At 52.1% G+C, this 21,705-nt stretch overlaps 8 protein-coding genes across 8 annotated transcripts; 2 read left to right on the top strand and 6 right to left on the bottom strand.

Moving 5' to 3' along the window:
* Nucleotides 1-215: 215 nt before the first annotated feature.
* SEPMUDRAFT_151666 (ras-domain-containing protein) lies at nucleotides 216-2,796 on the bottom strand. The gene is made up of 3 exons (XM_016906968.1): nucleotides 1,539-2,796; nucleotides 1,006-1,406; nucleotides 216-925 (listed from the first exon to the last, which is right to left on the bottom strand). Exons 1-3 carry the CDS (start codon nucleotides 1,640-1,642, stop codon nucleotides 594-596), a joined length of 837 nt encoding a protein of 278 aa, XP_016756808.1. The 5' UTR covers nucleotides 1,643-2,796; the 3' UTR covers nucleotides 216-593.
* A 1,089-nt stretch (nucleotides 2,797-3,885) lies between these two features.
* SEPMUDRAFT_166385 (uncharacterized protein) lies at nucleotides 3,886-6,109 on the bottom strand. Its single transcript, XM_016908226.1, has 2 exons — nucleotides 5,599-6,109; nucleotides 3,886-5,534 (listed from the first exon to the last, which is right to left on the bottom strand). Exons 1-2 carry the CDS (start codon nucleotides 5,646-5,648, stop codon nucleotides 4,025-4,027), a joined length of 1,560 nt encoding a protein of 519 aa, XP_016756809.1. The 5' UTR covers nucleotides 5,649-6,109; the 3' UTR covers nucleotides 3,886-4,024.
* A 187-nt stretch (nucleotides 6,110-6,296) lies between these two features.
* Nucleotides 6,297-8,283, bottom strand: SEPMUDRAFT_151668 (FAD-binding domain-containing protein; the record flags this gene model as incomplete). Its single annotated transcript, XM_016906969.1, has 5 exons — nucleotides 6,297-6,788; nucleotides 6,884-7,009; nucleotides 7,081-7,671; nucleotides 7,741-7,965; nucleotides 8,037-8,283. Coding segments are annotated over 5 exons (1,447 nt in total), but the record flags the coding sequence as incomplete, so codon positions are not given.
* A 732-nt stretch (nucleotides 8,284-9,015) lies between these two features.
* On the bottom strand, nucleotides 9,016-11,141 carry SEPMUDRAFT_151669 (uncharacterized protein). Its single transcript, XM_016906970.1, has one exon. The coding sequence runs from the start codon at nucleotides 10,972-10,974 to the stop codon at nucleotides 9,400-9,402; it is 1,575 nt and encodes a 524-aa protein (XP_016756811.1). The 5' UTR covers nucleotides 10,975-11,141; the 3' UTR covers nucleotides 9,016-9,399.
* Nucleotides 11,142-11,497: 356 nt separating this feature from the next.
* Nucleotides 11,498-12,280, bottom strand: SEPMUDRAFT_120598 (uncharacterized protein; the record flags this gene model as incomplete). Its single annotated transcript, XM_016901618.1, has 2 exons — nucleotides 11,498-11,783; nucleotides 11,841-12,280. 2 exons carry the CDS (start codon nucleotides 12,278-12,280, stop codon nucleotides 11,498-11,500), a joined length of 726 nt encoding a protein of 241 aa, XP_016756812.1.
* Nucleotides 12,281-13,532: 1,252 nt separating this feature from the next.
* Nucleotides 13,533-16,688, bottom strand: SEPMUDRAFT_52834 (glycoside hydrolase family 47 protein; the record flags this gene model as incomplete). The annotated part of the gene is made up of 4 exons (XM_016909243.1): nucleotides 13,533-13,848; nucleotides 14,455-14,930; nucleotides 15,345-16,104; nucleotides 16,591-16,688. The coding sequence occupies 4 exons, from the start codon at nucleotides 16,686-16,688 to the stop codon at nucleotides 13,533-13,535; spliced, it is 1,650 nt and encodes a 549-aa protein (XP_016756813.1).
* A 2,488-nt stretch (nucleotides 16,689-19,176) lies between these two features.
* Nucleotides 19,177-19,976, top strand: SEPMUDRAFT_111202 (uncharacterized protein; the record flags this gene model as incomplete). The annotated part of the gene is made up of 3 exons (XM_016900905.1): nucleotides 19,177-19,424; nucleotides 19,523-19,774; nucleotides 19,844-19,976. 3 exons carry the CDS (start codon nucleotides 19,177-19,179, stop codon nucleotides 19,974-19,976), a joined length of 633 nt encoding a protein of 210 aa, XP_016756814.1.
* A 514-nt stretch (nucleotides 19,977-20,490) lies between these two features.
* On the top strand, nucleotides 20,491-21,689 carry SEPMUDRAFT_136084 (uracil-DNA glycosylase; the record flags this gene model as incomplete). The annotated part of the gene is made up of 2 exons (XM_016902752.1): nucleotides 20,491-20,870; nucleotides 20,970-21,689. The coding sequence occupies 2 exons, from the start codon at nucleotides 20,491-20,493 to the stop codon at nucleotides 21,538-21,540; spliced, it is 951 nt and encodes a 316-aa protein (XP_016756815.1). The 3' UTR covers nucleotides 21,541-21,689.
* Between the last annotated feature and the right edge of the window lie 16 nt (nucleotides 21,690-21,705).

Raw genomic sequence — 21,705 nt, forward strand, 5'->3', positions numbered from 1 at the left:
GGGACACATACCAATGATGCGACGCACAATGTCCGAAGCGCGCGCTCCCATCATCAGCCAGGAGTTGGTTAGAGAAGGCGACATGCCTCGACGTCGCCCTCGTTCCATGGACGAGAGCAGAAGCAACAGAGGTTGCAGCCGGCGGCCATTCGACACTGTCAGTCTGTCACTACTGCATCGCCCCACGAGCGCATGTTCACCATGCCATGTTTAGCAGCTCATCTGCACGTGCAGTGAGGCTCGAAAGTCATTATTGATGTCGTGATATATGTGATAATATATGAATACAGGGGTATGGCGCAACTCCTCCCAGACTCCACGGAGCCCAATTCACAAATGTTGAAATATATGCACGCCAAGTGCCATCCGTGCCCATGCAGTTGCATCCGATGGGGAAATCAATAAGAAAGCGCTCGTACGCGAACAGAGGTAGATCATTCCGAGAGTGCCGTCTTGTACCGTCCCGGGAGATCAGATTTTGCGCAGAATAGAGAATTGCTTCTCTTCTTTCTTCTGCTCCTTCTTCTCTATTAAGGGATAGGGAAATCGTTAGCTGGCTTGTGAATATGCCAGAAAATGGTGGTCAACTATCGTCACCAACACTTGAGAGAGTTGAACGCGTGCCACCAGCGCTTTCGACCTAGTTCCTCGCCGGGTTCCCATTGTGGATACTGGCGAGATTGGCGCGGCTCAGGTGGCAGGGCCTTTTCGCTGTAGTTGTTATTGATGTTGTTGTTGGTGGTGGTGGTGTTGTTGTTGTTGGTATTGGTGTTGTTGGTATTGGTGTTATTGGTATTGTGGGTGGTGTTGTTGCTAATCGCCGAAAGTGGTTCTAATGGCCTTGTTCGTGAGGTGGACGATGGCAAGTTGGGTGTCATGCCTTCCAAGTGTTGCTTCCGCGCGCCTACCACCCGTCGGACCAGAACTACGAGCACAGTCAGCACGGGCTCCGAGTGGGAAGGCCATCGATCCAATCGGATCCGATTACAAGACCACGATACTTACGAGCAAATGTCTCCTCAATGTTGACCATTTCTCGCGCACTGGTCTCCATGAAGCCGTATCCTCGACTTCGTGCCCAGTTCAGACCTTCGGTGGCACCGACTTGCCGTATCCCTTGCAAATCACACTTGTTACCGGCGACAATGCAGACGGGCAGCACTTTTCCTCGCTCCATGCGTCGTTCGCGCTCTTGCTCAATGAGCTCGTTGAACCATTCGAGCGAGCGCAACGAGGATTGCTGAGTGATGTCGTAAACGAGCAGGAAGGCATCGGAGTGCAGGTTGGACGACGACCACAGACTGCGGTATTCTTCTTGGCCGGCGGTGTCTGTGATTGCCAAGGAGAAGGTGGTCCCGTCAATGTTTCGCGTGACCGAGTACGAGTCTTCGATGGTCGGATCGTACCTGCATTGCATCAAACTAGCGCGTTAGTTCTCTGAAAGCTGCCCGCTCCTGCTGCTGCTGCAGACAGACCAGGATGGGTGGTATAGTGGAGGTATCGTAGTAAGGTATAGGTAGAAGAGGGGAGATACGCACTCATGCGTCCACAGACTGCGAACCAGACGCAGTGTGATGGAAGACTTTCCGCACCCACCATCACCACAGATGGTAATGGATATCTTGCTCGCGTCCTCTGCCATGTCGGGCCACAAGAGACAATGCGATCAATGTGATGGTTGCAACGGGGGCCGATCGCGGGCCGAGGGTCGCGTGGGTGGATCGCTCGTCGAGGACTGGAAGATACGAGGAAGTTCACAGGTGGTTGGGTGAGTGAGTGGGTGGGTTAATTGGGTATGCAGAAGGCGCGCGATCTGTCTTCTTTAGGTGGTATTTTGCTGGGATGTTGCACAACAAACACGCAGCGCAGGCAGGCTGTGGTCGAGTATGGTAGGTATGTATCGGTATGAAAATCGGCGCGGCGGGCGGGTAAGGAACGTTGCTGCAGCGGGCGTGCAGTGTGCAGTGTGCGGTGTGCAGTATGTAGCAGCCACTGCAGTGTGTAGTGGTGCAAAATCAATAATAGTGTATGCGGTGCAGGTAGCCAATCTTGGGGCTCCCGTCTGTCCACACACACACAAGCAGTCAACCAGTACAACTCTCCTTCTCTTGTCCTTCCAATGCTTCTTGTCCTCGTCGTCGTCGTCGCTCGCTATCGTCTCCCTCGTCGTACGTGCGTGCGTCACACAGCGGCAGTTGGTCGTGGGAGGAGTTGGATTAGAAACGACACGTCTGTCTGTCGAGAAAAAAATCGAGTCGCGTTCTCTGCGGGCGGGGGCGTGACGGGCGGGTGGGCGTATAGTTTCCAGATGAGGATTAAGATCGGGTATGGTTGTTAGGGATTGTTATTATGAGCATGATTACGAGGTCGCATGCAAAGTTCGAAACGAACTGGGACAACGGGGACGGGAAGCGGCGCAACGGTCTGCTGGCGTGCAAATCCTTTTCTCCGCAAGAAGGCCGGCGGGCGGATAAATATGTACAGTAGTAGTTGGTCAGATGAGGTCGTAGCAGTAGTAGTAGCAGCAGTAGTGTAGTAGTGTAGTAGTGTGGTAGTGTACGAGTGTGCGTGGATCGGTCGGTCGATCGGTAGTAGCTACCTAGGTCGGTAGTAGGTAGCTAGGTCGGTGGAGATAGGCGGGAGGCTGGCTGTACAGTAGCAGTGAGAGAGCACCGGTTGATCAGACTACCTTTTTGCCGAAAATTATATAGGCGAACGATAGCTGCCCAACCCAGCGGTGCGCCTATACAGATCTAATGAGTCCCGTCTGCTTGATAAGTGACAAGTGCTACCTCGTACCTCCTAGGAGAGAGAGAGAGTGAGTGACCGACCAGGTATCCAGGACAGGAATCACAGGATCAAATTGAACGAGAGTGCCATGGAATTATTCCATTCGTCATAGAGCGGCAAAGAAGCGAAAGGTCACCATTTAAAGCCTCTTGCAGCGGGACGATGAACCTACACTACCGGTACCACGCACCTGGGTGTCGATCACTGTGGTTGTAGGTAATCATGCAATACCTTATGCAGTATGTGCATTATTCTGATTAATACTTGTACCTTGTGCGTACGTACTATGTAGGTGGTATAAATAGTAATGTATTCCACTTGCACCGCGTACGGGGAAAAAAAAAGTGATTTCGGCAGTACTCTCAATGAAAATCAGGCCGAGGCACCGCTCAATGCTCATGTTGCAACGGGCCATCCATGTCTGTCACGACCTAACATCAAAACGAGAGAAGCGAACCAGCAACAGCCGGGCGGGCACGTGTACACTGTACGGTACATCACCTCCTCCATCGCACGACCCAATGTCTGTTTCTTCCTAGAAGACACACGACACATATATACGGAGAAGAGTGTCTTCTCTCGCCTACCTGAGTGATACATATAATTGTACCCTACTGACCTATTCCATGAGTTTCTGGAAACCATCATGAAACCAGCGCAACGGGAAACGTTTCCCATATACCGGGGTCCATGGGTGCCTACCTGGGATCATATACGGTACAATACGGTACGGTATCTAGGCTAGGCGGATATGCTACCTCCTATGAACTAGTACATTAGGAGGTGCCAGGTAGTTAGTTAGGCGACGGCCCAAGGAGGGCGCGCAATGGACTCGGCACTTCCTCTTCACATACTGTAGCTGGTTCAGGCTATTGTATCCTGACCACCTACTCTGCAATTCTATAGCAGGCACGAAGGTATACGCATGTGTTCACTACATGTACCCTCTGCCTTATCTCGTGCAAGACTGGTGCGATAGCGTGGTCCTGTTGTAGGGCATGATGAAGTGCAGAGTGTTGGTGAGATACACCGGCTCAGCAAAGTGGGGGCCATGTAAAGGGAGGTACCTCCATGTGGGTAGTTACACGTATGCATCTTGGTCGGTGTCGTCGTTGGTGCTTCTGCAACAGAGTGCAATCGAATCTATATGCAGTAATCACGTCTATGCTGGCGAATAACCAGTAAGCCATTTCCAGGTTACATATTAAGCTGGATGCACACACATCAATCATCGTCATGTCTGCGCGCTGGGACCCTTCTCGTCTTCCGCACGGGGCTTCCGAAATGCCGTGTCATCCCTCGCCAAGCTCTCAATATACCTGGCGAGCCGCACGAGTGGTATATCGACAAATCTGTAAAACACATATGCTGTCATCATCGACAGGGGAAACATGACCAACCACCCCACAAACAGTCCTGCGCACCAGGGCACCATCGTGTCGCTCCCCGTCACTTCCCAGATTTTCGGTTGCAGATTGAATCCAATCGAGTGCAAGAGGGGTCCATGCACCAGGTAGAGGGCAAAAGACGTCTTTCCGAGATATTGGGGAATCGGAGAGCTCAAAAACATCCGAATCTGAGGAATGGCTTGCACACACCACAGGACAAAGCTGGAGGCAAAGGCATGCCAGAAAAAGTGGGCTTCGCGGTAGCTGGGTGGTGTGATGCTGCGTAAAAATCGATACCCGGGAGTCTTCTTGGAGAGGTTGTCGGGGAAGGAGAGGACGTAGAGAGATGTCGCGAGCAATAGCCATTTAAGCGTAGTAGTGATGGCAGACCCCTTGGGTGGCGCAGTAGTCACAGCGCTGCTGTCCACATGCGGCGGCACTTTCTGACCTTCGCGATACAATGCAGCTTGATGTAAATCAGCAACGAGAGCTCCCCCGATGAAGGTCGCGACATCCCAACGATTCTGGAATAAGCAGTACGTCGCTACGAGCAGAGTAAGACCAGTTCGCCATCGCTGCTTTAATCCAGCCGAGCCGACGAGGAAGACGAAGAGTATCAGCGAGCATCTGAGCTCCACAGGGATGGTCCATGTGTGTGGATCGTAAGGCGTGTAGTTGAGATCCCATCGAAATGGACTCGACCACACCCACCACATTCCTGCAAAGTCCTTGATTTGAGTCCGAAGATCGGGAAAATGAGGTGGATGTTCTTCCCATTTGCCCGCTGCTAGCGGGTTGAACTGTAATTCTCTCGCCGAGCTATAGAATCCCAGCTGCACTCCGATGCACACCAGCATCATAGTGAAGGTAGCAGGCAAGAATAATCTCAACCAACGTCTCAAAGTCAGCGAGGCCAATCTCGAGAAGGCGTTATCCCACTGCTTCTCTCGGCAAGAGGCGAGAAAGTTGTAGCTGAGAACATAACCCGATATGGCAAAGAAGAGGGTGACCATGGCTCGTCCTCGGAGTAAGAGACAGATGATAGGTAGCTGCAGAATATATCTGTTCTCGGCATTGCTGCCGAAGCCATGTTTCATGCTATCGCTGTAGGGATAGAGGAAGTGGAAGTGGAAGACGACCAGACATGCTAAGCCTCGGAGTCCATCATACGACGCGGTCCTGGAAGTAGTTCTAGGAGCTGAAGCCGGAGTGATTTGCTCCCATGATTTGGCCACGGACTTGGGTATCAGAGTGGAGAGGGCTCGTGATTGCGTCGCTCGTACATAGGCTTGCAGGACAATGTTCCGTATGACGGTCGATACGGCAGCCAGTGTGTTCGGTTCATCTGCTAATGTCCTACGGTAAGAGAGATGCAGTGAGCTTTGAGGTGCTGCGACGTGTGATGGGGCGGGTGACTTACGGTGCATCCTTCCACTCCCCACTCTCCAGCTCAAAATGAGAGTCGGCCATGACGGGATGATGGTGGGAGGAGGAGGAGGAGGAGGAGGGGGAGGATAGTGGGAGAAAGAGGCAGAAGTGGGAGTGGCATATCGCAGGACGATGGTGATGACGCGGTTGGTAGAGGGATGAAGGAGGTTGCAGGTTAAGCCTTGCTTGCCCAGGCCACGCTGCCTTTCGGGCGACGGCTGCATTCCACCAAGGGGGAGGTGATGGTTCCACGCGCAAGCAACTGAGACTCTTGGCGGGTCCGTCCGGATGTGGTCTTCGGAGTGCGGGTCATGCTCTCAGGTGGAGGTACCTCGCGGTGGCTGATGTGAGGCTGTCTGAAGTATGTACCTGTAGTGCAGACTTTCTTACTAGGTTGCTACCTTAATTACTTACATTACTGAAAGTGTGACTGAAACCTGTGGTGGCGGGGGAGTCTGCTGTCCAAGTAGGGACGCGTGGGCGCCAAATGTGGAAACTTGGCGCCTCTCACCTGATGAGTATCTGCTGGAATGGAGATGGATGTGGATGGGAGGGGATAGAAGGGAATGGAAGGGAACGGAATCAGTGCTAGTATGGATGTCAGGTACCGTTAGGTAGGTTAGTAGGTATAAGGTAATAGGAGGTGGTGTATTGCCAGGTACTTGGTACTGCTCTGCTGTTGCTGCTCTTCCTGCTCCAGATGTCGATATGAGACTGATTGAGGAAGGCACGATCGCGGTATTTGCCCGCCGATCCCCGAATCCCGAGTGAGAAATAAGCGGCGCGGCGCGGCACGGGACGGGACGGGAACGCTGCAAGTTCCTGGTTCAGCTCGACAATGTTTCACACTCTCCTCCCACATCTCAAGTCTTGTCTCGGCTGACATCCACTTCCTCTTACACCCTCAATCACCCTCTCACCCTCTCACACTTGATATCCCCCCGTCAAATCCATTACTCTATGGGGATCCACCGCGTTTCGAATGCTCGCCAGTCGCGCTGCCCCTGCACTACCGTACAGCTTCTCGGCCGATGTGTCGGCAGCGGCATAGTTGGAGTAGGCAATCGGGTGGAGCAGTCCTTCGGACCGGGCCACCTCGATCAGCGTGTCCCGGGACTGACGGAGCTGAGTATGCCAGTATTGGTCGTCCTTGGAAAATGCCCAGGCCAGGTCGAGGAGAACCTGTTGGCCAGAAGCCCAGCGTCAGTGTCCGCAGGTACATACAGTACGAGAGGGACGGGGGAACGGCAAAAAGGTATGCCATGCCATATGCTTACCGGAAACTGCGACTCAGCGTGTGGGTATGCAGCATTCGGGACAGCGTGGGAGCCATAGAGGCCCGGGATGTATGCATCGACTGCAAAATTGATTCCCGTGTGCGCTCTGGGCAGCTTGCTCACTCGCTGTAGTATTATAAAGGGAAGGTCAGTACTCGATTTCCCCACCCCCATCAACCTCGCGCCGAGTCACGCACCTTGCCTTCTTTCTGGAGCGCCCGCAAAAATGTGAGTGAAGCCCCCGTCGTCGAAAACGTCTCCCAAGTCCCGCGGACGTTCGTTACGTCCCTCAGACTACTCGGAATAGAAGACACGAATTCCGAAAACTTCTGCGTCTTGACCGTATCCACGAGAAGCGTGTCGATTCCATCAAACACGGCGAAACTTGCTGGCTTGGAAGGCCCATCATAAAAAAACTGCGTGGTCGCCGTCTTTCCCAGAACAGAGGTGATGACTGTCGCCTTGGGGTCTCGATTCGTTGCTACGAAGTCCGCGGTGGCGTTGATGATCTTGTCGACCTCGTCGCCAGCATATATCCTCGTTCCACCATAGATCATAGGGACCTGTGCGTGGGTGAAGAGATCGACATGAGCAACGACCCCGAAGCGGTTGAGACCTCCTCGAAGCGCGAAGAAGAGATCTGGTGTCGAATCGTCCACGGTCGTGATGGTACCATTGGGCAAGACGAGCGTGTAGCTCTTGATAGTATCAACTGTGAGCCCGTACATATTGGTCTTCCAGGAGTAGCCACCGCCGGTCGTGAAGCCTCCGACCCCAGGACCTGGAACCTGAAGAAGGCGCCACGAAGATTAGTCAATACGGAGGAGAGAAACCGCGGGAATTAATTGCCCACTTACCCGTCCGCCCACAACATTCCTTCCGCTGCCTTCAAGCTTCTTGTACACATTCGACCATCGATTTCCGGCTCCGACCCGCGCAGTCGTTCCATCGGAAGAAAGTGTCACTTCGTTCAACTTGGAAAGCGAAATGTGTACCCCTTTGGTGCTGGAGAAGCCCGGATTGGATGTATGTCCTCCACTTTGCACTGCGAATGGGACGCGGTTTTGTCCGATCAAGCGAATCTGGGCATAAAACGTGAGTCACACGTGGACATTTGGGATAATGGATGGGGGTGTGTAGGGGAAAGACTGACTGCGACGGACAAGTCTTCCGCGGAGGCTGGCTGCACCACGCAAACAGGTTCTTGCTCGGAAGATTTGATCCAATGTTCTATAGCCTCAAAGTACCCGATACCTCGAAAAGTCATGACCTTGCTGGCATCGGAACACTGCGCTTCAATAGCATCGCATGTCTGCCGAATTGCAGTCTTGTTGATACTTTGTGCGACAGCTGCGGAGCCTAGGCTGGCGAGGAGGAACCAGGCTTTGGGTAACAGCATCGTGGCGCGCAGATGTAGAAATAGTGAAAGGATGGAGATTCTTCTTCACGAGGACATCAAAGGCCATACATACTAGGCATAGCAGACAGAAGTTACCTAAAAAAACCCACCCACCTCGTATTCAGCAATTCAGCAGCTCTTCCTACGACGCCACCTACTACCTCCTAGTAACCATATACAGCATAACCTAAGACACTTCTTTGTTCGAAAGTACATGACTTCCAATAGTCTTGTACTTCATGGATGAGACCGGAACCTGCGCATCCACGCGCGCTAATGCAACGTGATATTCTACTAATGGTCAGCATATGTAGGAGGTAGGTATGTAAACAGAATTGCCTACCTTAGCTACATAGCTAGCACGAAAGTATATGTATACTGCAATGACTCGTGCGTGTTGTCAAAGAGAACTAATAACTGCCCGAGACAAGATTCTTGGCTGGTTCGCTTAGGCTGGCTGGCAGGCTGGCAGATTTTTGTCGACTCTTTTGGTTCTTTCTATCCATCAGGTAGGATGTCTGAAGAGTTAGCAGGGCGCTATGAGAGCTAGGACTTCAATTTTTTCCTTTTTTTTTCCGCGGTCGTTGTAATTGATCCATGTCGAGTTGTGACTCAGGAAGTGCATTCAATCAGGTATCTTATCAAAGCCAGTAGACATGCCAAGGAAAAAGTAGGTGCGACAGTGAAACGAGAGTGTGCTTTGAAAGCTGGAAGTTGTTCGTTCACTCATGATGTTGATGTTGATGTGAAGTGAAGGTAGAGTAGGGCTGTACCCACCATTATCTAGGGCCGCTTTTTACAACAATTTGTCATTGGAATCTCCTCTATGCACTTGAGACTCGTTCGCCATTCTTCGGCGACCACATATGTACTGTCGCTATTGGTTCTGCCAGTGCGCGAATCTTGAAACCGACGTTGAGTTGTGCAGTTACACCTGTCTTGCAAGGCGGTATCACCTGATGCCCCTGGCTTGTTGAAGAGGCCGCATTGTACCTTGGATCGCGATTGCCAGCATCATCGCGTTTTCCTCCTGCTAATTTAGTGTCTCCCAAGCATCCATGGTGTTCTGGAAGAATGCACTCATATGGGCATCGCCGTCACTATAGTCAAACTCCTCCTAGCGGTTTTCCTGTCGTTGTGCTGCCTCTCCTAAGAATGACTGAATCTCACCTGCCATGGCGTGCGCACCAAGCACTTCTCGGAGGTGAGATTCGCCATCGTCTTCGGTGTTACCAGTCTTGTCATCACTATCAATCTGCATAGACTGATCGTCATGTCCAGTCTGCCACATCAGCTGAGGATCAACAGGCCCAGTGTCACCATAGTCGGCGCTGGAACCATCTTGATAATCCACTATGCCGCCCATTCTAGCAGTTGGTACTGCATGCTGAAGAAGCTCTTGGTCCAATTGCTGGTGCACTTGCTGATTGTCACGCTGCGAACTATGTACCATGTGCTGTGCCTGTTGACTGGACTCGCTTGATGGTGGACCGGTGATTGTATTAGTCAGACCTACATCCGGACTGACAGGCACGATTTGACGTGCCACAACAGGAGTGCTCTTTTTGGGGCCAGCTAACGGACCACGACGAGCACTAGCACCACCAGTGGAAGGAGAAATGGCGCCTGCATGTTTGGGTGTCAAGGACTCTTTGCATTCGGCACAGTTTCGTATTGCAGCACTGACAGTCTCCTTGATGCGCACCCAATGATACTTCTCTGCAATACCAGCAGTGGTCTTGTTGATGCCGCCATGTGTCTGGGCATGCATCGCGCGGGCGATTTCGTACTGCTTGTGCGGATCAGAGACCACTTCTTTCCCCTTCAGCATGAGCTTGTCCTCTTCTCCATTGCCAGGGATCAATCTGTAGTGAGTTGCAGCAGACCGCAGTCTCGATTTCTCAGCACGGTCTGAGCCGGCTGGGTAGGCGCCCGACTTGAGATAGTATCGAATCTTATCGAAGCGCTCCTCGCTTTGATACTCTTCATTCTCGCCCCCCAGCTCTCGGCCAAAGATGATGGCGTCTACCATTGTTCCTGGGTAGCTCTTGAGATTTCCGGCGCCTTTGACTCTCCCAATTCTCTTAAAGCCAAGAGCATCCCAAATGCGCAGAGATGCCAGATTGGTCTCGTACACAAGGTTGAAAACGGAGTACGTGTAGCCGAGTTTGGGAGCCCACTCAAGATAGACTTCTCCCATGAGCCGGCCAACGCCACGATTTCGAGCTCCATCAGTGACGAGAAAGCCACCATTGCAGATGTGACTGCTCCGACCTGGGTAGTTTGGTTTGACGTAGAAGCTTCCCAAGCAGAGCTTGGCCCAGTCCACACCCTGCTCCTCCATGTGTGTTATCTCTTCTGGCGTGGAGATGTCGCCGACGACCATGATGGCGCCGAAATTGGCAAACCAGTAAGCCGCGAAGGAAGATAGCGCCATACCATCAATCATGGGGTACGTGTCACCTTTTTCGATTTCGCGGTTCAAGAGCTCGCACAGATAGGCAGTCAAGTGTGGAGGCACCTGATTTGGTGACGAGAACGGAACAAGGGTAGCAATTGTGGTCCTGTCGCGGAGTGTCACCTGCTTGGGCGAGATCTCATGCGGGAGTGCACCAAAGGGCTCGGGAAACGGCTGCTGACCCGAGATGCGATAGATCGCGGGCGCCGTCGGGTCGTCGAGCATGGCCGGCATCGTCGACACCGAGTGTCGTCGTCGCCCACAGTAGGACCGGCGTCTTCTGTGCCTGTGCTGCGTATGGGAGAGCGCCAGACGTTTCTCCAGCGGTGCTGGTGCTGTGCTGTGCTATCCTGTGCGGTACTGTTCATGGCGTCAGCTGGAATGGACTTACGGTAGAAGCTGGTGAGTGAGCTGGAGGCAGTGCAACTCGTGATCTCCCGAGTGTGGTATACACGACCATGTCGCCATCGGCGTGAGGTCGTGAAGTGCCATGTGGTATGGGACAAAGGTTGGCGAAGGGAGAAACTTACCGCGATGAGATGAGGTCCACGGGAAGTGGTGTAGTGCTGAGAAATACGTGGTATGATGGGTCGTACCCGCGAAGTCGAAAGTCAAAAGGGAAATCCCGTGGCGGTCCGTCTTTAGCGCGGCTTGGCTCTATCACTCTCCTCTTCTGTCTCTCGTATAGTTAGATTACCTCTTCGACAACTTTCCATCTTCATTCTCGTCCAACGATTCCCACTATGCGATGACTCCTCTAGCTCATTCTCGCACCATATGTATGCTCCAGCTTCCGCAATTTATCTGCTGATCGACATTGCCGAACATCAGTCACTCCAGAAATGCTCTCCATCCCGAGCGTCCCATTATAGAATCTTGGCAGCTCCACCGTGCCATCGGCGTAGCAGAGCAACGCTTGTCGCAGGTACCAGAAACAAGGTGCGAGCTGCGACTCTTCCGTCTGATCAAGACCAATATGCCCTCCATAATGCGCCCGCTGCAACGCCATTCGCATCGTTCCTAAACAGTGTAGGCCGTGATACCTAGCAATTCCTCCATCAGCGACCGCGCTATTGACATATTACAAGCTGTGTACTCACATTCCGATCATGCCTAACTCCGTCTCATCTGCTGGTCCCAAACTCATATCCTTCGGCAGTCGAACAATTCCGAGTTCTGGAGCGATATCATCCTGCCACAAGAAATCATATTTTCGATCTAAGCTCCCATATCTCACATCATTCCCATACGACAACTGCACGTCACCAAACGATCCACTTGTGCCGCGCGAGTATACATCGCTATAGTTCAGAGCGACGAGGACTATTGCGAAAGGTATCACAATTTTGAGGACCAGATATCGAAGTATCAACCAGAGTTGGTATATATGGCGCTTGTGTTGGGTGTTTTCGCCAAAAGGATCAACCCAGTCGCTATTGCCACGGGGTGAGACGGGCGAAGTGGTCCCTGTCTCGAGAGACGTCTGAGATCGTTGTCGAAGATGGCCTCTTTGGGGCTGGTTGAGATTTTGATACGCCATTTGACGAGAGACGTGGTCGAGGTAATGTCACGAGCTGGCTAGCAGTATCACCATAGACCGGAATACCTGCTACGAACACCGGAAGAGGGCTTGTTTAGACCACAAAGTGGGGTCCCAGATGCTCCGAGAACAAAGCGAACAAAGCACTTACGACTCAAGAAACATAGGCATTCACCTGGTCCAGACAAAGATCGATAAAGACTGGAATGTGGATCCCCTCGCGTGGGAGATGCCACTGCCCACGTCTTGCAACTGCTTGGCCTGAGGTGGCACAAGTCTCTATCCCAGCGAGATCGTTCGGGTGAGGATGGCCTTGACCTCTCAAGTCCATCCATTGCTCAACACATGCTCAAATAGCCACTCTCACGATAAGCAGCAGCAGCAATTCCAACTCGGATACACTACTTTCTATTCTAGCCAAAGTACCTCGGTACATGTATAGTCCATCCCATCCCAACATCTAATCCATGAAAAAATCTCCAACCTCCTTAATGACTCAAAACAAAACTCCTCAATTTCCAAAATCTTCAACCCCTCTCCCTCCTTCACCTCCCTAACCTCTCTCCACAGATTTCTCTCAACCACACCTTCCTTATACCCCGGACAAGGACAATTCCCATCGCACCTCATCTATTCTTTCCGTCCCTCCAAAGCACAAACATTTTTCAAAATCTCTAGCGATCAACGCCGCCAGGCGCTCCGAGGGAAATAAAAAAATTCAGTCTAGAACTATATCCACATAAACGTTTCCATACTACCTATCCTATACATAAGAAGAAAAAAAAATGTAAAACGGTATAGATAAGGAAGTATCTTCAAAGAAAACTTTCTCAAAACACTTATTTATTTAATACAAAGTTGTATACTATACCTGAGAGAAGATTACATACGTAGAATAAATACCTACCTAGAAGGTAGAAAAAAACAAACCAAAAACTCCGATCGCTATGCTAGGTAGGTAAGCTACTTACAGATACGGTACAGTACGGTACTCAAGGTAGACCGTGCAGAAGGGTTGAAGTATCTAAATTGCAAAAAAAGAACAATTGAAGTTAAAAAAAGGGGAAACAAAAAGGGATCTTTTTTCGTCTTTCCCTTTTGTCCTTCTCTTTCTTTCTTTCCTTCCCGACTCTTTTCTTCCTCTTTCCTCTGGGTATCATGACATCCCAACCTACCTATTCAACGGACCTGCTCTTCTCTTACTAGGTATCTACTCATACACGTCAATCCATTTTTTCTCTCCCTCCATCTCTCATGACTTGGGCCGCCTGAAAAAATGCGCCTCGGTATTAAGCACCCAGTCATCCAAACTCCACTTATCCTCCTCGTCGAATAAGAGATAAAAGTACTTGAGAGTCTCCGCAATCCAAAACGACTCCATACCATTCACATGCTCGGGATGCGCTTTGGAGATGTCATCAATGGCCGAGTGCCCAAACTCTGCTCGCGTGTGCGCTTCCACGGCCTTGAACATCTCCCATCCGGCATCTCTCCAGTGTTGCTCGCCTGTGATGCGATACATGTAAAAGACGGATTCGATGGCTTCCGGTCGGAGAATGTACTTCTTGCTGTCGTACTTTGCGAAGCCGGGAGGGAGTCTCTCGTCTTCAATCTTTTGTCGAACATACTCTTCGTGAGTAGGTGGCGGAGCGGGCGTGTAAATGGGCATGGCTGGGTCTTCGTCGTCATCCAGAGCTGTAGGCGCGCTCATTGGCGCAGGCGGCGAGACATCTGCGCTGTCGTCGGCAAGCTCGGTCAACGAGGACTTGACGAGAGACTCGTCCTCTTGTGTCGGAAACGACTTCGTTGGCATTACTTGTGGCATAGGTGCAGCTGGCTCTGCTTCCTCGTCAAACTGCCTCTTGTGTAGATCGTCAAAGTCACTTCTTTGTTTCGGCTGGACCGCACTGTCCAGGGCCGGCTTCGAGACACCGGCTGCGGCGCCCTTGGCTTGGTCCATATGGCGGCCTTGGGTATTGATTGTCGGGTGACCATCATCGGCATATACCAAGTCTTCTGGGAGGCGATTTCTTGCTAGTGCATTCTTTCCAGGCCTGTAGGGCTCAGGTGTAGATGGCTTCCATGTCAGCAGCGCCTGCTCGCCGTATTTCTCGGCCCAATTGGCGCGTTGCCCTTCTCGATACATCTTGTATGGGTCCAGCGAGTCGTGCCACTCGGTTTCATTCCACTGGCACTCTGTCGTGCTATTACACGGGGTAGCAAAGAATGATTCGGGCATAATTCCCGTGGTGGTGGAGTTGTAACTCCAGATACAGCCGTCTGTCAGCTTTCTCCCAATCTCTACATGCTCTGGCAGACTGAAAATCTTGCCGCCCATTGCCAACATGCCACCAATGAAACATGTAAGATGCTCGGCCTTGGGGGTGTGAGTCTCATACCATTCGCCCGTGGTGTAGTTATTCTGAATCGTGACTTCTCCAGAGATGAGAATGTCCAGATCGCCTGGAGTCATCGGACGAAACATCAATTTCTCGATAGTGGGCTTCATACTGTTCAAGTACATCGTCTTATACTGGTCGAGGTGTCCACCGAGGAGTAGATACTCTTTAGGTAGATATTCGTACACGCTGTCACTCTGTCCACCCATGGTGAACGTCTGCGCACTAGTCGTGCCGGGCGCGCGGAGTCCCTGTGGAATACACTCGGGTTCTTCTTCTTGGGCTGGCGGAGATTTCCTTCTCGCGGCCGGATCGAGAGGTGAATATGACTGGGCAGCTTCGCCGAGCTTTTGCTTCACGCGTGGATCGACCAAGTCAGATCCGTCAGTGGTCTGCCTTCCGACATCAAGCTGACGCTTGCTCAGACCACCATCTGCTCCGAAAGTGCCCTCCGAATCCAGTTCTGCCGACGCTTGCTTCAAGTTAGGCACGTCTTCACTCAAATCTCCAGCAAAGCCTTCCGCATGTCTACTCGTGCCGGCCAAAGCTGCCTTTGCCTTCTTCGTGCTGTCTGTACTAGCCTGAACAGGTTCGCTGCTGAGCATATAACTGTCACCTCCTGGCACAGGCACCTGGTTAGAGGTGGTACTCGGCGCAATCGCGACTGGCTTGGCACATCCGCTCGCATCGACAGAGATCGGCCACATGCCCGGCAGCCTCGTCTTGTTCTGCCATTCCTCGAGAGCGTCTGTGATTCTGGCAACTGCGTCGTAGTACTTGGGCTCCTTGGTGATTTGCGCCAACCTCGTGAACTCCAAGCTCAGTGTGCCTAGCTCGGCGAGCACAACTCGTGTGCTTGCTCTGTGCCCATTCGACGCGAATGTTGGTTTCCAGTAATAGTACGTCTCTGGCATGCGATTGGGCGTGTCGAAGGCGCTGTACAGGATCTCAGCGAGCTCTACGGCCTTGTCGAGCAAGACGCGATACTTCTGGCCAGACACGTCGTAGGCTGCAACCAAACCTCCCAGGTATCGAATGGTGACTTCGAACATGGGAATGTCGTTCCTGGATGACGTGGTGAAGTCGATGTACGAAGTCTGGTTGACTGCATCCTCGAATTCGTCCTTGAGACCCATGATCCACAGCGTGTCCAATGAATCCACCAAGGTCGCTCCCCAGCCATTGAAACTGTTCTTGCCCACGCCAGACACAGGAGCAACCTCGTCAAAGCCCCAGCCAAAGTCTCTGTAGCCTTTCCAGGCGTGTTTGGCCGCGTCTTTGATCGCTCGAAGACGATTGACATCAGCACCCCTCTTCGCGGACTGGATGCGCGGTATGGGGACCGGTGTTCCTGTCGGAAGCTGAATGGTGGACGTAACGGGCCAGCGCTCGGGCTGCTTACTCCAGTGAACTGGAATCGGCGAGCTCTGTGGAGGCTCATAGAAGACGGGTCCATGCTCTACTGCTCCATCTTCGGGCACGTAATCCAAGTACGCGCCGTTGCCTGTGTCCTCGGCATCGTCTGCATCATATGTCGTTGGTGGAAGGGTTGGCAACAGTGGCTTCTCTTTCGCCTTTTCCTTCACGACTGGCTGCTGCGTCTCCTCTTGCTCCTCTTCCTCGTCTACTGTGGCGGTGGAGGAGCCCGTGGATGCTGTCTTGTCCGTCTTGTCCGTCTTGTCCGTCTTGTCCGTCTTTTCCGTCTTTTCCGTCTTTTCCGTCTTGTCCGTCTTATGCTTCGTCGCTGGCTGGGGATTGGGATTGACCACCTCTCCCTCCGCAACGGGCTCGGGTGATGGAGGAGTGTAGACAGCGGGTCGGTCGGGCTCCTTGGCCGGCGGTGGCACATAGGCGTGCGGATCGTCGTCGGGCTTCCGCAAGACCGATCCGCCTCCAACGGTAGACGGAGACAGATAGGAGCTCGATGTGTTCCGCTCGTACAGGAAGAAGATGGTGATGATGCAGGCGGCGATGGCCAGCAGCCGGACGCGTCGGTTGCGTCCCGGCATTCTCATTTTGCTGCTGCTGCTGCTGCTGCTGCTGCTACCTCCTATTGGCTCCTCCTGTTCATAAGATGTGCAGCTCGCGTGAGCAGGCCGAGCCGGTCGGCGCTGTCACTGCCGCTGCTGCTGATGCTGCTGCTGCTGCTGCTGGGAGGGACCAGGCAGCGCGTGGGGAGACGCGACAAGAAGAAAGCGTAGAGGACACGAGGACTACGCGGTGTTACCTAGGCTCAAGAAAGCCAAGTGACACGGAAGAGATGGATGTGTCTTGGATCTCTAGGAGTAGTATACTGTAGTCTGTAGGTACCTTAGTTCAGGTAGGTAGTTCTACTGAACCTACTCCTTGGCCTCTTCTTGGCCTGTTTCCCTGCTGCCGCACCAGGGTAGTAGGGTGGAGGTAGTGAGCGGTTGCTCGTGTCCCCGGCCCGCCAGGTTTCGGGTTGTCCATTGACTCCATTCCACCCTCTCCTCTCTTCCGCCGTCACTAGCGCACTCCTTACCATGAGAATTGTGGGATGAATTATATTGGGGTGGAGGAGGGCAGATATGGTGGGTGAGGTGGTAGGAGGTACTGTAGGTGGTAGATGGCGTGCGGATCTGCCAGACGGGCGGTAAGGTACCTCCTAGGGCGCTTAGGTACAGTTTTCCCTGGACCCTAGTCTCAGGGACGCTCCACGGGCGGTGGCTCTATTTCAGTAATGAATGCGGGGTGGACCGTGGCGTGTCCCGATGAGAGACCCCCTTGCTCCATCGTGGACGCCCGTCGGTGACAGTGACACTTTTCACCCTACCTGACTCCCGTCCTATACCGAACCTCAGGTATCCATCCCTCTGCGCCAACCCGACGGGACATTCTCCTGGACTCCGTCGAACCATCATGTGCCCATCAGCGCCTAGGGATGGAATGGAGTCCGTTCCGCCAGACCACTATAGTGGCTGTACATACCTACAGTACGATCCCCCCAAGCATCACCCGGTCCATCTGCCCCGGCGATGACCTGCACGAAATGTTCCCGGAATCTCATCAACCAGGACGACATTATCACCACATACCTCAGCTACATGTCCCTTATTCAGCCTACCTGACATGGCATACCAAGCGGCAGAGCAGAAAATTAGGAACCAGATTCCTTACATCCTGCCCCACTAAACATCGGACATTGTCCGATATAACCATCACGTGTAGTCGGAATGCCTCATCGCGAACAGACACGGTACCTGTACTACGACTGTCTACACACGTCATTGGCATAGGGGATTGTTCGGCCGAATGCACTTCCTTCGTGTGCAGGGCAGGCATACAGTACAATACCAACGACATCGATCTGTTTCATATTCCGAGCTCCCCTACGCCTGTCTCGTGCCCACTCATCCAGCTCAACTCACAGCCACATTCTACGTTATTTCTGGTCTGAACCCACGTAACTGTCACGTACCACCCAACGCATGCCAATTCACAGACCTCGATGCGTTGATGAGCTGGAAGGAGATGAACTGCCACGGAGCGTGCTGGAAATGCTCTACCTTGCCTGCGACATGCCGTAACCGACTTCTTGATCCATTTTACGAGGACATCACGTCAGTCAGGCAGTCAAACCTCTTACCCTATCATGTCTTCAGGAAGCCCTGCTGCTGAGAAAAAGGATCGTTCCAGGCCTCTACATGATGTAGCATTGTCCGCGCTCTCCGAACAGGCTGGAAAAGCTCATTGAACAGCATTCTCAACTGGAGATTCAACGTCGCGATACCAAAATCACATTGTATATTCTCCCCCAAAGGCTTCCCAAAACCACGCAGCTAGTAGCAAGGCCGATGTGCAGTGGCAACGATCGATTTCCTCGAGCTTTGCTCGACCTGACTGGACAATGCTTCGTGGGTAGCGAGCCTTCACGATACTCACCACGCTCGTTCCTCCAGCCCATCGTTTCAACGGGTTGGCAGCCAGATGTCGTCTGTTCTGCGAAGCGAAAATGTTTGCCGAAGCCTTCCGCCAGCATGGTCTCATCATCACCTGGACGAGGAACATCGCTCGAGGACATGCAGTGTATATTAGAAAACCTGAGGCTGTGACCCCATCAACAGCATGAGGCTGTGAGCCATGACCCCTGGAGCATATGGTTCAACCTCATCGCGCGCCGGGCCAGGTGCCACTTCACGGTTCGTTGTCGAGAGTTTCCTGGGAGGATGCTATGGTATATTCGATCGGAGGATAATGGATCCTGGCACACTTCATCAAGCCTACTACTCAGCACGAACCTGGAAAGCTAAGATTGGACACTCGTTCCTCGATATGGCCGTCTTTACGTCAGTGTTACGAGATGTAGAGCTGCAGCATATATATATATATACAGGTATATATATACAGGTATATATATACAGGTAGCCCCGATTGTCCCACTTCATTTACGATCAGACTACCTCTCAAAACAAAGGCAAAGTGTGAATACCAAAGCAGACCGATTTTCAAGCCAACTACGCACACCGCGCAACAACCATGTTGACCTCCACGTTCATCGCCGTTGGCGCCGCGGTCCTGGCGTCTTTCGTCTCCGCACAAGATGACAACCATTACACGGGCGATGATCAATGTAGCCAGAATACATTGATGGCCTGCACATCCCGCTCAGCCGACGGATGCCTTAAAATCTCTGGATCTGGACAACTTTGTGTAGAGAAGACTCAAGATTGTGATGATACATGTTCCCAAGTGGGTCCTAACATGTACGCCTACATAAAATGGAGGTAAGTATAGATGATTACACCGCAGTCTCCTTTGCATTTCTACCTTACTCCTCGATATAGCGAAAGAAAATCTAACCATCAAACGCTGTTGTTTCCAGGTCCCCCGATGACACCTGTATCTGCAGCACCAAAGACGCCAGCAAATACATCGGCCAACCAGCAACCCCCAACCCTCCGCGCATTATCACCGGGGGAAAATGCAACTTTCGGGGCCTGGCAACTTGCCATGGCCAAAAAGCGTTCGGTTGTGTGCAAACCGAGGATGCACAACTTTGCGTGAATCAGACGAAGTACTGCGACGCTCCATGCTTATTACTCGGAGGGGGGATATACGCCTACCAGAAAGCCAAGTAAGTACAGACCTGGGAGTCTTTTTCTCTCTCTCCCTCTCTCCCTCTCTCTCTCTCTCTCTCTCTCAGATGTGAAGTGTATATGGAGATACATGATGCTGACTCCCGTTCCAATAGTTCGAAGGACCTATCGTGTGTTTGTACCTCGGAGGATGCTGGCGTGGGTCGTGGAATTGACAAGCGAACGGCCTTTGTAGCTTAAGAAGACAGATTGAGATTGTCATCATGGGACATTATACATAGGTGGAAGCGTTTGACTACGATGCCTATAGATTTAAAATAGATCTGAAAAGGGGAGGTTTTCTTTTTCTTTTTTGTTTTTTGCTGTTTTTTTTCCCTCAAATATCGAAGTGTCAAGACGACACTTTGCTTATAGCGGGGCAATTGTATCATTTGCATGTGATGGTTGGGATTATTGATAGGAAGACTCAGGTATAAGCAAGCTGGCTACTTGAGAATAAGAATGCATCACTTTCTATATACATACCTTATACCTTGAAATCTTGAATCGAGTTTGAAATAAGCTTTGCTGAAGAATGCATGTTTAGCCGAGGCTGCAGGGATGACACGCGAGCTCCACTTTCTGTCACGTCGCGTCCACACGTCGTCGCCTCGAACTTCAATTCATCCCGTCTCATCCAACCTCCACCTCACTTACATACCTCCTACCTTCTACCATCCACTGGAGGCGCCAACACCCATTCATCCACCACAACATGGCTCTCAAACGCAAAGCTGCTGATACCGCGTTGGATGCCGTCAAGAAACCCAAAGCCAATGCCTCCATCACCGCCTTTTTCGGTCAGCCCAAGACCAATGGCCCGACATCATCAACCAACCCGGCGCAGCCTAGCACATCAACCACCGCGCCCGCCACCCTCGACGCCAAGTTCAACAAGGAAGCTTGGATGGCCAGCCTGACAGACGAGCAGAAGGGCCTCCTCAAGCTCGAAATCGAAACCCTCCACGACAGCTGGCTCGGCGTGCTCAAAGACGAAGTCACCAGCAAAGAATTCCTCGACCTCAAGCGATTTCTCAAGAAAGAGGTGGAGACCGGCAAGAAAGTCTTTCCGCCCAGCGAAGACGTCTACAGCTGGTATGAGCACTACACGCACATTCCCTACAACCAGCGTATCAGCTGAGAAAGCAAGAATCTGACCTTTTTTTTTCTCTCTCTTCCTCTCTCAACCCTCAGGTCAAGACACACTCCCTTGCAGAGTGTGAAAGCTGTGATTTTGGGCCAGGATCCATATCACAACATCAATCAAGCGCATGGACTCTGCTTTTCAGTCCGGCCACCGACTCCGGCCCCTCCGAGTCTGAAGAACATGTACATTGCACTCAAAAAGGACTATCCATCTTTCGTCCCTCCCCCGAAAAACGGCGGTTTGCTCACGCCGTGGGCAGACCGTGGAGTCCTCATGCTCAACACCTGTCTGACCGTCCGCGCCCACGAAGCCAACAGCCACGCGAAAAAGGGCTGGGAGTCGTTTACGCAAAAAGTGATTGACGAAGTCGCGAAGCGGAGAACACGAGGCGTGGTTTTCCTCGCCTGGGGCAAACCCGCTCAAGAGCGATGTAAAAAAATCAACGCCACGAAGCATCTGGTGCTCAAAAGTGTGCATCCAAGTCCCCTGTCGGCGCATAAAGGGTTTTTGGATTGTGGACATTTCAAAGCTGCGAATGTGTGGTTGCAGGAGCGCTATGGTGAGGAAGGTGTCATTGATTGGAATTTGGATGTGAAGCCCGAAGAGGCGGGTGTGTGAGAGAGAAGAATAACAACTCAAATTGTGGTGGAGGGCGTGAAAGTCCATGTATAAATAGGTATGGTAGGTACCTTACTGGTGGAAATACAGATACATACATACATATATACCATACCACTCTTGTATAATTAACAAAAAACAAACTTCAATCTCCAAATTTACGAA

This window comes from Sphaerulina musiva (assembly GCF_000320565.1).
Source record: "Sphaerulina musiva SO2202 unplaced genomic scaffold SEPMUscaffold_11, whole genome shotgun sequence".
NCBI lineage: Eukaryota > Fungi > Ascomycota > Dothideomycetes > Mycosphaerellales > Mycosphaerellaceae > Sphaerulina > Sphaerulina musiva.

What these genes read in the sequence shown, in the direction of transcription:
- SEPMUDRAFT_151666 (XM_016906968.1), bottom strand. Translation starts at nt 1,642, where the DNA reads ATGGCAGAGGACGCGAGCAAGATATCCATTACCATCTGTGGTGATGGT. An exon ending in CGCAGTCTGTGGACGCATGA is followed by an intron (nt 1,407 to 1,538) that starts GTGCGTATCTCC and finishes GATGCAATGCAG; the next exon opens with GTACGATCCGACCATCGAAG. An exon ending in CATTGAGGAGACATTTGCTC is followed by an intron (nt 926 to 1,005) that starts GTAAGTATCGTG and finishes CTGTGCTCGTAG; the next exon opens with TTCTGGTCCGACGGGTGGTA.
- SEPMUDRAFT_166385 (XM_016908226.1), bottom strand. Translation starts at nt 5,648, where the DNA reads ATGGCCGACTCTCATTTTGAGCTGGAGAGTGGGGAGTGGAAGGATGCA. An exon ending in GGGGAGTGGAAGGATGCACC is followed by an intron (nt 5,535 to 5,598) that starts GTAAGTCACCCG and finishes CTCTTACCGTAG; the next exon opens with GACATTAGCAGATGAACCGA.
- SEPMUDRAFT_151669 (XM_016906970.1), bottom strand. Translation starts at nt 10,974, where the DNA reads ATGCCGGCCATGCTCGACGACCCGACGGCGCCCGCGATCTATCGCATC.